General features: G+C 50.6%; 1 protein-coding gene across 5 annotated transcripts in view; it reads right to left on the minus strand.

Annotated features, from left to right (window-relative positions):
• ALDH1L1 (aldehyde dehydrogenase 1 family member L1) overlaps positions 1-14,526 on the minus strand; it is a 70,343-nt gene that overhangs the window by 22,527 nt on the left and 33,290 nt on the right. For all 5 annotated transcript variants that reach the window (XR_009547035.1, XM_007526874.3, XM_016189906.2 and 2 more), the window contains 5 exons: positions 11,858-12,008; positions 9,470-9,540; positions 9,110-9,215; positions 5,317-5,404; positions 686-779 (listed from right to left, as the gene is read on the minus strand). Coding sequence is in view for 4 of the 5 variants with exons in the window: in XM_007526874.3 (XP_007526936.1) it covers positions 686-779; positions 5,317-5,404; positions 9,110-9,215; positions 9,470-9,540; positions 11,858-12,008 (510 nt within the window). In the remaining variant the exon portion in view is untranslated. The remainder of the gene's footprint in view (positions 1-685; positions 780-5,316; positions 5,405-9,109; positions 9,216-9,469; positions 9,541-11,857; positions 12,009-14,526) is intronic.

Below are 14,526 nucleotides of genomic sequence, written 5' to 3' on the forward strand. Positions count from 1 at the left end.
TTACCATCCACAAGAAACCTGGTTCAAGTCCCCAGCTCCTCACCTACAGAGGGAAGCTTCATGAGTAGTGAAGCAGAGCTATAAGTGTCTCTCTATCTCCACTCCTCCCTCTACTTCCTCCTCTCTCTAAATTTCTCTCTGTTCTAACAAATGAATAAATGAATAAAGATTTTTTTAAAAAAAATTGAAACCTTAAGAAAGAAAAGATTTGAGTCTTGCAGCCTGTGCCCTTTTTGGGTGATAAACTCCCCTCCTGGAAGCGGATGCAGATGTTGTGGCTTCTAGGCATGCCAGGGCCCTCACCTGGTGACACACTGACCCCAGAGACAGGCTCCACCAGCCAGTGGGGGGGGGGGCTAAGGGGGAGCCCCTGTGACCAGCAGGAGCACAGCACCCAATGGAGAAGGGGTGCAGGGCCAGGTGGCAATGGCCAGCTCACAGGGCACGGGAGGGGCTGAGGGCCGAGACCCTACCTCATGGGGCACAGAGAGGTTATGGGGACCAAGAGAAGCTACAGGGGAAGGTGCCAGGGGAGAGAACACAGTTTGGGGCTGGGAGCTCAGTGAAGAGGCGCTGTTTTCACACAAGGAGAGGGACTGAGCGCTCACAGGGTACTGTCCCCATCCAGACACCATGACCACCGGCCACCCACTACTCCACTGTGGCCTCTCTGCCACCCACTCACCTTTTCATGATGTGCTTCCCCACCTCTGTGGAGCCCGTGAATCCAATCTTCCGCACATCGGGGTGATCTGAGAGCCTCTGGCCAACCAGTGAGCCTGCAGCAGAGTGGGTGGGAAAATCAGGGACCCCCAGAGTGCTGGGGGGGAGAGGACACAAGCCTTCCTGGCCCTCACACCTCCTTCCCAGGGCCAGAACTGAGGGCTGCATCTCTACATGCTGAGTGTCCCCAAACCAGGGTCCCCTTGAATTTCTGTGCTGAGGCCCCAGTCACTCAGAGGGGAGTGTACTGGAGAAGGGCCTATTGTGTTGATCTAGGTAAACTGAGGACACAAGGCTGGGCCTTAATCCAATGGGGCTGGGGTCCCCATAAGAAATGGAGATTGGGATAGAAACACAATGAGGGGGCCTTGTGAAGACCCTCTGGGGAGAAGAAACTCCCCTAGTCTCCCCCCCAACCCCCGAGACACACACACATGCCAGGAGAGAGGCCGCAGGTGAAATTCACTTCATGACTGAGGTCCTAGCCTCCCACCCCCAGACTATGGGAAATGAATGAATGAATGCCTGTTACTTATCCCTCCTTGGGGGTGTGGGGTTCCTTACAGCAGTACGGACGGACATACACACACCTCACACAGCTTTTCTACCTGTCAGCGGGGATCCCAAGGTGAAGGCCGGTCTGTGGGGATCATGGTGGTTTCTCAGAATCCCAGAGGCCCAAAGGCCTACACTCCAGGTGCCCTGCCCACACCCCAGGGACTTCCCCACTGCTACCCCTGTTACCCCCACCCCTCAGGTGGCCTTTCCAAAGGCATTTCCAGCACTGCTACACCAACTCTGAGTTCTCTCTCCTCTTTGGGTTTCTGTGTCCCTCCTTCCTCTCTGCCCTCCCTAATTCTTTGTTACTACCTCGAAAAAACTCATATGTACTTCATTTATTTCCTATGAGACACTTAGATGGAAAGAGTGTCAGATGAGAGAGGGGAGAAGAAAGAAGCCAGAGCACCACTCCAGCTCCTGGGGTTGAGCCTGCAGCCTCGGCATGCGCTCTGCCAGCTGAGCTCGTTTCCCCATCTCTACCTCCTTTATTTTAATGCTGTGCAGGGGAGTGAATCCAAGGCCTTGTGCACGAGCGCTACCACCACCGAATGACCTCCATGGCTCAAGCCTTCTTCTGCCTTGAAAGCGAGAAGAATGGTAGATGGTGACGCATCCAGAAGAGCGCACATGGTACAAAGAGCAAGGACCCGGGTTCGAGCCCCAGTCCCCACCTGCAGGGGGAAAGCTTCACAAATGGTGAAGCAGGGCTGCAGGTGTGTGTGTGTGTTTCCCTCTCTATCGTCTCCTTCCCTCTCAATTTCTCTCTGTCTCTATACAACAATAAATAAATAACATTTTATTAACCAGGTATGCCACCCCTTGGCCCCTAAAATAAAATAATTTTAAAAGTAGGGAGAGAGAGAGAGGAGACCAAGAGGAGACAGAAGAAGAGAAACACTAAAACACAGTCCCAGCACCCTTGGAGCTCCCCATCTCCGGAGCTGCCATGTGGTGCTGGGACTCAAACCCAGGGCCTCATGCATGGTGTGCACTCCATTTCCTGTCCCTTCATAGCTTCACATTTTTGTTGTTGCTGTTGTTGTTACTCTCCTCTGCCCAACCTTAAAATACCCAGGGCCTCTGGCCAGGTCCTGGTTTCTTTCCCACCCTGTTCACTCCACAGCCTCACGGCTCACCCTGGCTCGCCTCTCCGCATACCCCTGTGGGTACATCACCTTCTAACTCTGACCTGCAGCCCAGCTCCCTCGGGACCCAGGTCCATTTATCATTCCTCTGACCACTCAGCACCTCCACTTCGATGTCCCAGAGCCTTTACAGTCAGTAGATTTGAGACCGAACTCTTAAGTCCTCTGTAGACCTGGTCCTTCGCAACTTCTCCATTTCAGTAAACAACCTCCCTGACCTCAGCCACTGAAGGAAGCTGAGGACGTGGGAGTCAGCCTCTGCTCCTCCCTTCTCCTGCTTTTAATAGCCCAGACCTGGGCTCCTACAGTGTCTACCCCATCATCACTGCTTCCTTGTCTCTGAGCTTCTCACACTGATTAAGTGCCCAGGTGCATCTGTGAATATTCCGGTTGGGGGACAGCTGCGTCCTCTCTCTGCGGCTGCGTCCTCTCTCTGCATCTGCTTAAAACTCAACCAGTGATTTTGAAAGAAAAACCCACCACTGCCTGGTATTAAAAAAAATTGCTTAATGAGTGGGATTGCGGGAGAAAATATCTGACAATGAACTGCAATCCAAGACACACACACACACACACACACACACACACACACACAACGATCAGGAAATAATTCAATCGACAATGAGCAGAAGATGCAGACACCTCACCAGAGAAGACATACACGAGGCCTAAGGGATTGACACTAAACGTCGTCAAGGACTGCCAGTGAGAGCAATGAGTTAGCGACTGCACTCCTATTAGAATATCAGCGTCCAGAACACTGCCGGCATCAAATGCTGGGGAGGATGGGAGAGCAGCAGGAACTCTCATTCACTGCAGGAGGGGATGCAGAACAGTCCAGAAGCTTCCGAAGACAAGCAGTTTCTTATAAAACCGAAGATACTTTTACCAAATACTCCAGGAGAGCACACTCCTTGGTATTTACCCCTATGAGCTGAGAACTTACGTCGGCAGAAAGTCCCCCTCAAACAAATTTATAGCAGCTTTACTTGCCATTAACCAAAAACCAAGATACCCTTCACTAGATGAATGAGTAAATTCACAAACTACAGTCCAGACAGTTGCATAGATGTGAGATTCCAGAATACAAATAAATAAATATTTTTTAAAAGACTTGGGATGCCCCCAAAGCTCTAAATGCTTTCCTTACATTAAGCTACAAAATTAAAAACAAATAAACTTAACTTTTAAATCAAAAGTTACAAAACATAAACTAAAACAAGCAATGTTGAGGAGTAATACGAAAGGGAATAACAATGATGAATCAAAAAAATTAAAACAGATCAACAATAAAATGAAAAGAAAATTCAAGAGTTCTTATTTTTTGAAGATAGTGTGGGAATACATATGTATTTTTCCCCCATGAATCCAATCAATTTAAGAAGAAAAAAGTATAAAGGAGACTATTATAACAAAGCAAATAAAATGGAAATAATTATTAAGTAGGGGACCAGGCAGTGGTGTACCTGGTTGAGTGCACACATTGCAATGTGCAAGGACCCAGGTTTAAGCCCCATCTCCCTACCTGCAGGGGGGAAAGCTTCATGAGTGGTTAAGTAGGGCTGCAGGCATCTCTCTGTCTCTCTCCCTCTCCCTCTCTCCCTCCCCTCCCAATTTGTCTCAGTCCTATCAAGTAAAGTTTTTTAAAAGTAAGAATTTAAGGGGCCAGGTGGTGGTGCATCTGGTTGAGTGAGCATATTACAGTGCATAAGGACCCAGGTTCGAACCCCCCAGTCCCCATCTGCAGGGGGAATGCTTTGCAAGTGGTGAAGCAATGTTGCCGGTGTCTCTCTGTCTCTCCCTCTCTATCACCCCCTTCCCTCTCGATTTCTGGCTGTCTCTATCCAGTCAATAAAAATAAAGATAATAAAAAAATTTTGATTTAAAAAAAAGAATTAATAGGAAGTACTAGTGCTAAACTAGGATCATGTATTTGTAAATATGTGCAAGAACACATTTTTAGACTACTAACTACAGATGAAAGTGAAGAAAAAAAAAAGTGGTCCGGGAGGTGGCACAGTGGCTAAGGAACTAGACTGTCACACATGAGGTCCTGAGTTCAATCCCCGGCAGCACATGTCCCAGAGTGATGTCTGGTTCTTTCTCTCTCTCTTCCTATTTTTCTCATTAATAAATAAATAAAAATCTTTAAAAAAAAAGTAAAAAAAAAAAAAGCAAGTAAGATACTACCTGAAGTTGGCAGACAAGTGACAGTAACCCCCACTACTCTACGTACAAGGACTGTTTTTGCAAGAAGCAAACAGAATTTCCAAAAGAAAGGGTGACAGTCAGACACACACATCTCCACCCCACTCCTGTCTATACTGTATCAAAAGTCCTGTTACAGACTTTTGTTTTAGGAGGAATGGAAAACCATCCTGTCAGTAGGCTGGATGGCGGAGGACCTTTGGGTTCTATTCTAGAAACTCAGCTCCTGCCTTTCCAGCCCCTTCTACCTATATAAATATTTCCAGGATCAAAAATAACAGGGAGGGAGATCTGAATATTGTTCCTGCCTCCCATGTGCTCAAACTATAATAAAGTACCTTTGCCTTCTTGCTTGGAAAAGGTCCATGTGACCATGTGGCTTTTGGAGGGGTGGGCAACAGGGAGTGGATTTGTGTCTGGTTTCAGTAATGCCCAAGTTTTGTAATTTATTTCTGGGCACATGTAAACATAAAGAAAAATAAGGAAAACCTTTGGGAAGGCATTTGAAAGTTCCACTCCTCAGGCTGGTCTCTTCCTGTAGGAAAGGGACTCCCTCCTCTCCTCAGCCCCCCCAGTATCCCTCTAAGACACATCGCACAACAGGCCCAGGTCTGAACAAGCGCATCTCAGCTGCCTGGAGCCCCAGCTCCCCCAGTATTCATGCCCCCAGGGCCCTTACCAGATCCTGGGAGGATGTTGACCACGCCCTTGGGGATGCCAGCCTTCAGGGTCAGCTCTGCAAACTTCAGGGCTGTGAGTGGGGTGACCTGAATGGGGGCCAGGGAAGAAGAGTGAGCTAAAGGGGTCCGTTCATGGGCTTCTGCTTTCTGCTCCTTAGTAGGAAACAGAGAGGAAGACCCTCCCTGCATGGGACATGGGAAGCCATGTTTGTGTCACACTGGACACAACCCAGACAGCTTGCCCCACATCATCCTGTGGGCCTGCTGCCCTCAAGGGCCCTTCCAGCATCTTCTGGCAGGAGCCCAGACCTGGGTCCATTCCCGCAGTGCCCACTTCTTCTCTTGCTTACACTGAGCCCTTGGGGAGTCCAGAGTCCTGGTACTGCCCAGCAGAGCCTTGAGTTCAAGGCTTCTACCTCATGGACAGCTGCTACCTTAGAAGCTTCTCAGTGGTAGGGCACCAAAGTAAAAACCCTGTGGTGAGGGGTAGACATGCAGCTTCCTGGGCCAGTGGGGGGGTGGGAGTGGGTGGGAGGGATGGGTCACAGTCTTTTGGTGGTGGGAATGGTGTTTATGTACACTCCTAGTAAAATGTAGTCATATAAATCACTAATCAATACAAGAGGGGGAAAATTAATTATATGTCTCGAAGTTTTTTAAAACACAAACTGAATCTTTTTAATATATAGGCTGTGTAATTGATATGCAGACTCTCTCAAAAGCCTAGACCAAGTAGATCAGAAGCAACCAATAGCACAGCTATATATACAAGATACTGGGTACTGTACAGCAAACCATAACAAAAGGACTTTTCAAAGTTAACCCAATTACCAAATAATGTGATGATAACATTAACTATCTTTTTGAACCCTAAGACAGCAGGAACCTCACATCTCCACTATAGAGCCTAAACTTCCCCCAGTCCTGGAACCATAGGGTAGGGCCCACTTTCCCGTATGCCTCTCCCAATCCATATCAAATAATATTGCATCCGCCGATCACAACCTAACCAACACAACGATTGCCACCTCAACATGCTTCACTTCAGACTGTGTCCAGAGACTTCACGTGTGGAATGACAACCCTTGAGCTTCATTACTCGGGTGAGACCTTGCCTTTCATAGTATACTCTAATTCCATCTCAGGTGGCTCACTTTCTAACAAAAGTCCCAAAACCTAGATATACACCAGTTTCTGTGAGAGAGAGCATATGTTCACACGTATCCGTAAACTACTGCAAAATATATACCTGAAAGAAGTACACTAGAGTTTGCAGTGAGTACCCCCCTAATACTTCCTCTCCACTATTCCAAGCTTTGGGTCCATGATTGCCCAACAATTTCTTTGGCTTCGTATGTTAACTCTCTTTTCAGTCACCAGGTTCCAGATGTCATCAGGATGCCGGCCAGGCTTCCCTGGACTGAAGACCCCACCAATATGTCCTGGAGCTCTGCTTCCCCAGAGCCCTGCCCCACTAGGGAAAGAGAGAGGCATTCTGGGAGTATGGACCAACCAGTCAACGCCCATGTTCAGCGGGGAAGCAATTACAGAAGCCAGACCTTCCACCTTCTGCATCCCACAATGACCCTGGGTCCATGCTCCCAGAGGGATAGAGAATGGGAAAGCTGTCAGGGGAGGGGGTGGGATATGGAGATAGGGTGGTGGGAATTGTGTGGAATTGCACCCTTCCTACCCAATGGTTTTGTTAATTAATCCTTTCTTAAATAAAAAAAAAAAAAAAAGAAGCTTCTCAGCGGCCAGGGAGGACCAGATGTGATCTTGACAGCCAGTGGCCTCTGGCCTCAGCCCCATCACACTCTCCTCTGCTGGTGGTAACTTTCCTCATCAAGGTCAGGTTGCTCCCGCCTATGGCAGCCTCAGACTGAGCAGGTGAACGGGGTGGGGGGGGATGGGGGGACTGGCACCTCCTGGAGGTGCTGTGGAAGAGCTGTCTTTCCTTCCCTTCCTCCTTCCTTTCCTCCCATCCTTTCTCACCCCCTTCTTTTTTGTCTTTCTGATCATTAGGGTTTCACCACTGTGGGCTGAATTTTTCAGACAGAAACAGAGAGACTTGGGGGCCAGTTGGTGGGTGGTGCACCTAGTTAAGCACACATAGTAATAATCTCAAGGACCCATGCAAGGATCTGGGTTCAAGCCTCTGGTTCCCCACTTATAGAGGGGACACTTCACAAGTGGTGAAGCAGGTCTACAAGTGTCTATATTTCTCTCTCCCATTCTCTCTTCCTCTCCTCTCTCAATTTCTCTCCATCCTATACAACTAAAACAATAAAAAAAAAATAATGGCCACCAGGAGCAGTGGATTTGTAGTGTCGGCACCAGGCCCCAGCGATAACCGTGGAGGCAATAAAAGAAAAGAAACAGAGAGACAGAGACAAAGGGAGAGAGGGAAAGAGATCACAGCACCAAAACTCCCTCCACATAGTGGGAACCAAGGCTTGAGCCTAGGTCACACACAGGATGAAGACAGCGCACTATCCAGGTAAGCTATGTTGCTGGAACCAGCGTTATTACTCCTTTTGTTAAAAAAACATGTAATTTTTTTTTCCCCTCCCGGGTTATTGCTGGGCTCGGTGCCTGCACCATGAATCCACCGCTCCTGGAGGCCATTTTTTCCCCCTTTTTGTTGCCCTTGTTGTTGTAGCCTCGTTGTGGTTATTATTATTGCCATTGTTGATGTTGTTCTTTGTTGGATAGGACAGAGAGAAATGGAGAGAGGAGGGGAAGACAGAGAGGGGGAGAGAAAGACAGACACCTGCAGACCTGCTTCACCGCCCGTGAAGAGACTCTCCTGCAGGTGGGGAGCCAGGGGCTTGAACTGGGATCCTTACACAGGTCCCTGAGCTTTGCGCCACATGCGCTTAACATGTAATTATTTGTTAATGAAAGACACAGAGAGAAAGATACACAGAGAGCTATAAGTTGCTCAGCTCTGGTTTATGGTGGGACTTTGGAGCCTCAGGCAGGAAAGTCTTTTGCATAACCATAATGCTGTCTCCCCAGCCCGGGTTATTGTTCCTGAGAAGGGAAAACTGAGGCAGGAAGGAAGATTCTCCATGCCCTTTAACCCTGACAGTATAATTTTCTCAAGCCAGACTCACCGCACTGCGTTCCTTCCTTTTAACCCACCTGCTCCCTTTGTAAGCCGTTCACGAGTATATGCACATAACAGCTCCGTAGGCTGCACCCTTTTCAATGCCAAGGACAGCCCAGGTCATCTTTTTATGCCTTCTTGAACATCTCGCAACAGGACGTGAAATCTGAATCTTCCTTACAGCACATGCAACTACCTACCATACTGTCATGGGGCGGGGGGATCGTTTTATACCTGTGTCCTTCCCATTCCTGATGGCTTCCCCATAGGGTACACAGGTCAACACGTGTGAGAACTTGGGTTCAAGTCCCCAGTCCCCACTTGGCAGGAGAAAAGCTTCAGGAGTGGTGGAGCTGTGCTGCAGGTGTCTCTCTTCCTCTCCCTCTCTATCTCGGTGTCTTCCAGCAACGCTGCCTCAGAGAGGTTATTCATCAGACTCCTCCAGCCCCTGCTCACAAACCCTCAGTTGCTTTTCCCTTCAAACTCCCACCCACCCACCCACTGTGCAGTCAGAGATGTTATTTCCAGAACATTCTTTCTGCCTGAAAAGAGGAGGAAAACAGAAATCAGCGTTTGTCTTTCTGCGAGAGGAGGCACAGAACCAGAAGCTGGGAGTAGGTCTGGGGGTGCTGTCACCCGCTGGGGACCCTGCTGGGGCCACCCAGCTTTTGGGCACCGACCTGGGCAGGCTTGATGACCACTGTGTTCCCGGCGGCCAGGCAGGCAGCTGTCTTCCAGGCCAGCATCATCAGGGGGTAGTTCCAGGGGATGACAATGCCACAGACCCTGCCACACAAATGAGGTACCTGCCTGTGTCTCTGCCCCCACAGCTCCCCGCCCCGGGGTCACCTGCCCAGGATCCCTCCTCTGCCCGTACCCAGCCCCACCCTCTGGTCTGGATCAGCTGAAAAGTAACTGGAACTGTTTTTTTCATGGCCCAGGGGAATAGCTGACCAAGAAGCCTGTGCAAAGCGGGTGCTAAGAGCATCTCCCCCAAATCCTCAGCAGGTGGCCACTCTAGGCCCTTTGCTGTGACTCACCCGATGGGCTCCTTCCGGGTCAAGGTCAGGTTGCGGTTGGGTCTGGCCTGGTTGATGGGGATGGTGGAGCCCTGGGAGAGGCATGGGGGTGGGCTGTTGGTGGGAGGAGTTTCCGGCCTCCTGCCCCTTACCCCTCTGGGGGCCCAGAGAGGAGCACCATCTTCTTCTCTTATTGTAATGTGGCGGCAGACAGTGAACTCAGGGCCCTGCACTTGCACCATACCTCTAAGTAGCCTCTCAAATTCTCATGTATTATTATCTTTGTCATTTAAAGAAAGGACAGAGGACCGGGTGGTGGTGCATCTGGCTGAGCGCACGTGTTACAATGGGCGTGGACTTGGGTTCAAGCCTCTGGTCCCCACCTGCCGAGCAGAAGCTTCCCAAGTGGTGAAGCAGCACTGCAGGTGTCTCTCTTCTCTCCCCCGTCTTTTCTTTCTTTTTTAAAAATTATCTTTATTTATTTATTGGCTAGAGACTGTCAGAGACTGAGAGGGAAGGGGATGACAGAGAGGGAGAGAGACAGAGAGACACCTGCAGCCCTGCTTCACCGTCGCAAAGCTTTCCCCCTGCAGGTGGGGACCGGGGGCTTGAACCCCAGTCCTTGTGCACTGTAACATGTGCGCTCAGCCTGGTGCGCCACCACCCGGGTCTCCCCTTCATTCCCTCTCTTACCTGCCCCCATCCTCCTCAATTTATCTCTGTCTCTATCAATAAATACGCACAACAAATGAGTAAAATATTTGAAGAAGAGTGAGGAGAAAAAGGAAAGAGAGAGAGAGAGACATCACTGCGCTGCCCCAGCACCATCTATCTCTCCCAGTTTGTCCATGATGCTCCCATGTGGCACCAGGCCTTGAACCTACCTGGTGACAATGAGGCATGCTCTCCACCCGCTGAGTAAACTCTCCCTGCCTCTGTCTGCATCTTGATGGCCCTCTCCCATACCTAGCTGGGCAGGAGATGCAAACCTCCTGATCTCCATGTGACTGGGCAGTGTCAGTCCTGACAGGCGGCTTTTTTAGTCCTCAATGTCTAGGCACCACCTTCAAGGAGACCAGCTGCAATGGAGACGCGGCAGCTCCTGGGGCAGGGCCGCTGTCCAGGTGAGCTCTTTAGCCAGTTCTCTTCCTGAACTTTTATATTTTCTTTGGTCTCTTCTTCCCTTTCTTCTTCCTCCTCTCCCCTCCCCCCTCCTTCTCCTTCACCTTCTCCTTCTCCTTCTCTTTCACCTTCTCCTTCTCCTTCTCCCTCTTCTTTCCCTTCTGATTCCTCCTCCTCCTCTTCACCTCACGCCCCTCCTCTGCTTCCTTCTATTTCTCTTCTTTTTTTTTTTCCTTTTTTTATTTCTTGTCACCAGGGTTCTTGCTGGGGCTTGGTGCCTGCAGTATGAATACACCTCTCCTGACGGCTACTTCTTCCTCTTCCTTTTTTCTTTTCTTTTTGCTTGATAGGACAGGAAGAAATTGAGAAGGGAAGGGACTATAGGGAGAGGGAGAGGAAAAGAGAGACCTGCAGCACCCCTGAAGCCTCCCACCCTTGCAGGTGGAAACTGAGCTGTTAACCCCCCAATAAAGCGTGAGCACCTGAAACCCTAGCTCCCACCCCAGACCCCAGTGAATAAAAGCAGGGCCAGGCCCACAATCTAACTCCCTTCCTCTAAATCCATGTTGGTGTCAGGACAGGTGGGACTCCTGACTTTGCCTGTGAGGCAAAGAGGGCGAGTCGGGCTGAGGTGCAGGTGCAGGCGCCTCCAGTGGCGGTACTGTCTTGGAGGCTGCACCAACTAGTGGACACTCAGAGCCAGAGCTGTGCAGGCCAGGTCTCGGGGAGATGCTGTGAGCCCCCCAATATGGGTCTCCCAGGTCTCGGGGAGATGCTGTGAGGCCCCCCCAATATGGGTCTCCCTGAGGGCAGAGGGGGGAGGGAAGTCTGCAGCTGCCAAGCCCTAAAAGTGGTCGCCAAGACCAGGCCCTAATCCTGAGGACCTGGGGGATGGTTAGCTGTCCCTATTGTGACACTGTGGAGTGGCACAGGTGACGTTTGGATGTGACAGTAATGCAGGTGCCCAAGAACACCTGAGGAGTTTCATCATCCGCAGTTAGTGGCAGAGCCCCAAGAAAGATGAGCTGCTGGAGGAGGGTGTGTCTGCGGCAGCCACAGCAGCCATGTAGGCCCTGAGGTGCCACCCCGGGGGCTCTGTCCTTGTCTGCACGCACCAGGGAACAGGGTTTCTTCCACAGCCCCAGGTAAGGTCCAGCCCGGCTTGGCCTTGACACTGGCCTTTGGTCTTGGGGGACCCTGACCTAGAGTCCAGCCCAGCCCATCGCCACAGAACCTGACTCAGGGGCAATGGTTGGGGCCATCGAGCCATTGGGGTTTGTCCAACACCTGGATCTTGTCGCACCAGCCTGCAAAGTAGCGGAATGTCTGGATGGACATGCCCACGTGGGTCTTCAGGGCCAGAGTGTAGACAGCGCCCGCGTCCAGGGCCTCGATGGTGGCCAGCTCCTCCTGGTGCTGCTCCATGAGGTCAGCTAGCCTTCAGGGAGGAGGGGAGGCACGGAGGAGTGACGGGAAGAGGGGGATCAGGCCTATGCAGCCACCTCGGTGCATGTTCTCCCTACCCCACTCCCACCATTATTTACCCAGGGTTAACACTGGGGCTTGGTCCTAGAGCTACGAATCCATCACTCTTGGTAACCATTTTTTTCCTCTTTTCTTTCTTAAAAAAATGTTTTATTTATTTTAATGAGAGAGATACAGAGAGAAAGACATACACAGAGAGACCAGAACACTGCTTAGCTTTGGCTTATGGCGGTGCTGGGGATTGAACTTCAGAACCTGAGGCCTCAGTCTTGAAAATCTTTTGTGGAACCATTACACTATCTCCCCAGCCCCTCTTTTATTTTTATTTATTTATTTTTTCCTCTCCAGGGTTATGGCTGGAACTTGGTGCCTGCACTTCAAATCCACTGCTCCTGGAGGCTATTTTTCCCTTTCGTTGCCCTTGTTGTTTATCGTTGCTATTGTTATTATTGTTGTTGTTATTGCTGTCATTATTGTTGAATAGAACAGAGAGAAATCGAGAGAGGAGGGGAAGACAGAGAGGGGAAAGAAAGACAGACACCTGCAGACCTGCTTCACCGCCTGTGAAGAGACCCCCTGCAGGTGGGGAGCCAGGGACTCGAACCGGGATCCTTACGCCGGTCCTTGCGCTTTGTGCCACCTGCATTTAACCTGCTGCACTACCGCCCGCCCCCCCCTCTTTTATTTTTATTTTACTTGATAGGATAGACAGAAATAGAGAGGAGAGAGGGAGATAGATAAGGAAAGAGAAAGACTTGCTTCACTATTGTGAAGTGCCCGCCCCACCCCCACGCAGGTAGGGAGCAGGGGCTTAAACCTGGGTCCTTGCAAATGGTAATGTGTGTGCTCAATCGAATGTGCCACTGTCTGACCCTCAGCTCTTTCTCTCTTAAAAATAAGTGTATGGGGCTTGCAGGTGGCTTAGCCAGTAGGATACTCTTTATCATGCTCAAGGACCTGGTTTCAAACCCTGGATGCCACATGGGAGCACCATGCAAAGGGATCAGGGGCACTGGTGGGGGCTGTCAGCGAAACTCTGGGCTGAATGAGCTTGAGCAAAGTCCAGGCCAAGGAAGTGTCAGCTCTGACGTGGGGACTGACCTTGGGCCCTCTGGAAGAACAGAGGCACTGGTGCGGTCACTGTTTGAGTAAAGTCACGTGCCAAACAGAGAAAATGCCAAGTCATGGCATTTCAGGAACTAAGCTCCTCAAGGACAGACACACTAAGGACACAAACACAAACTACATTCAGTGAGAAAGAGAAACAGAGACAGAAACACACACACAGAGACTAGCCAGAGGACTGCTCAGTCACATGCAGTGCTGGGGACTGAACTTGGAGCCTCAGCGTGCAAGTTCTGCCCTCTACTGCTGAGACCCCCTCTGACCACAGACACAAACTGTGAATGAATGATGTATTGAACCAACTGTTTGATTTTTCAAAACACTTGTTTAATTATGATGGAGACAGAGAAGTGGGGCAAGATCAGGGGAGAGAGGGAGGGAGAAAGAGAGACACCGATAGACCTGCTCCACTGCTCAGGAAGCTGCCCCCGCCCCCCGCCGCAGGTGGGGACTGGAGGCTGGAACCCAGGTCCTTGCGCATGGTGTTGTGTGTGCATTAACATTGTGTCACACACTGCCTGCACCTTAACATTGTTTTAAAATTAATTGTTGGGTTTATTTCATGAGCAAGGGGGACTGAAAGAGGTCAGGGCACTGCTCTGGCATATCCAGTGCCAGGGACTGAACCCAGGACCTCACTCAAGCTATTCCTGAGCTCTGTCCACTGAGCTGCCTCCCAGGCCACTAGGGTTGTTTCTTCCCTTTAGGCTGACAGAGACCCAGGAGCACAGACACCCAGCAGAGCCAATGTCTACAGATGCAGCGGCTCAGAGTGAAAAAATGATGAGCAAACAAGTGCTCAGACCTACTGCATGTCCCCCGAGGGACCTTGCCGGCCAGCTGTGTCCTTGGTGACACAGCTCAGCAGTGACAATGCTGTCCTCTAACCCAGAGACTGCTGAGCCGCACAGCCTGGGCTTCAGAGGCCCCCTAGGGTCCCCTGCTTGCCTCTCACTCCAAGTAGTTGCCCTCCATGGTGACCGCCGGAAGGTCTCCCACCATGGGGACCCCCAGAACCCCCATAAAGTCTGCTATGAACTGTTGACTTGTGATCAAATCATTTTTCCTGGATTACCCCAAATTCCTCCACCCCCCCCCCAAATTTCCTGCATGATACCACATGCATGGGATGGGACTGCATCAAAGCCACCCCCCCCCATCCCCAAGTAGCTGCGGCCTGAGAGAACTCACACTGCACTGGCCACTGGCTGTCTGGATTCCCTGGTCTCCACTTAGAGCAGGGTGCCACCCCTCCTTGTCCACCCTGGTTTGTGAGGCTATTACAACATACGGCAGCAGAGGGCAGCAGAGCACCCTGTCTCCTGGGCCAGCTCCAACCGCTGGGG

This window comes from Erinaceus europaeus, chromosome 21 (genome assembly GCF_950295315.1).
Source record: "Erinaceus europaeus chromosome 21, mEriEur2.1, whole genome shotgun sequence".
NCBI classification, from domain to species: Eukaryota; Metazoa; Chordata; class Mammalia; order Eulipotyphla; family Erinaceidae; genus Erinaceus; species Erinaceus europaeus.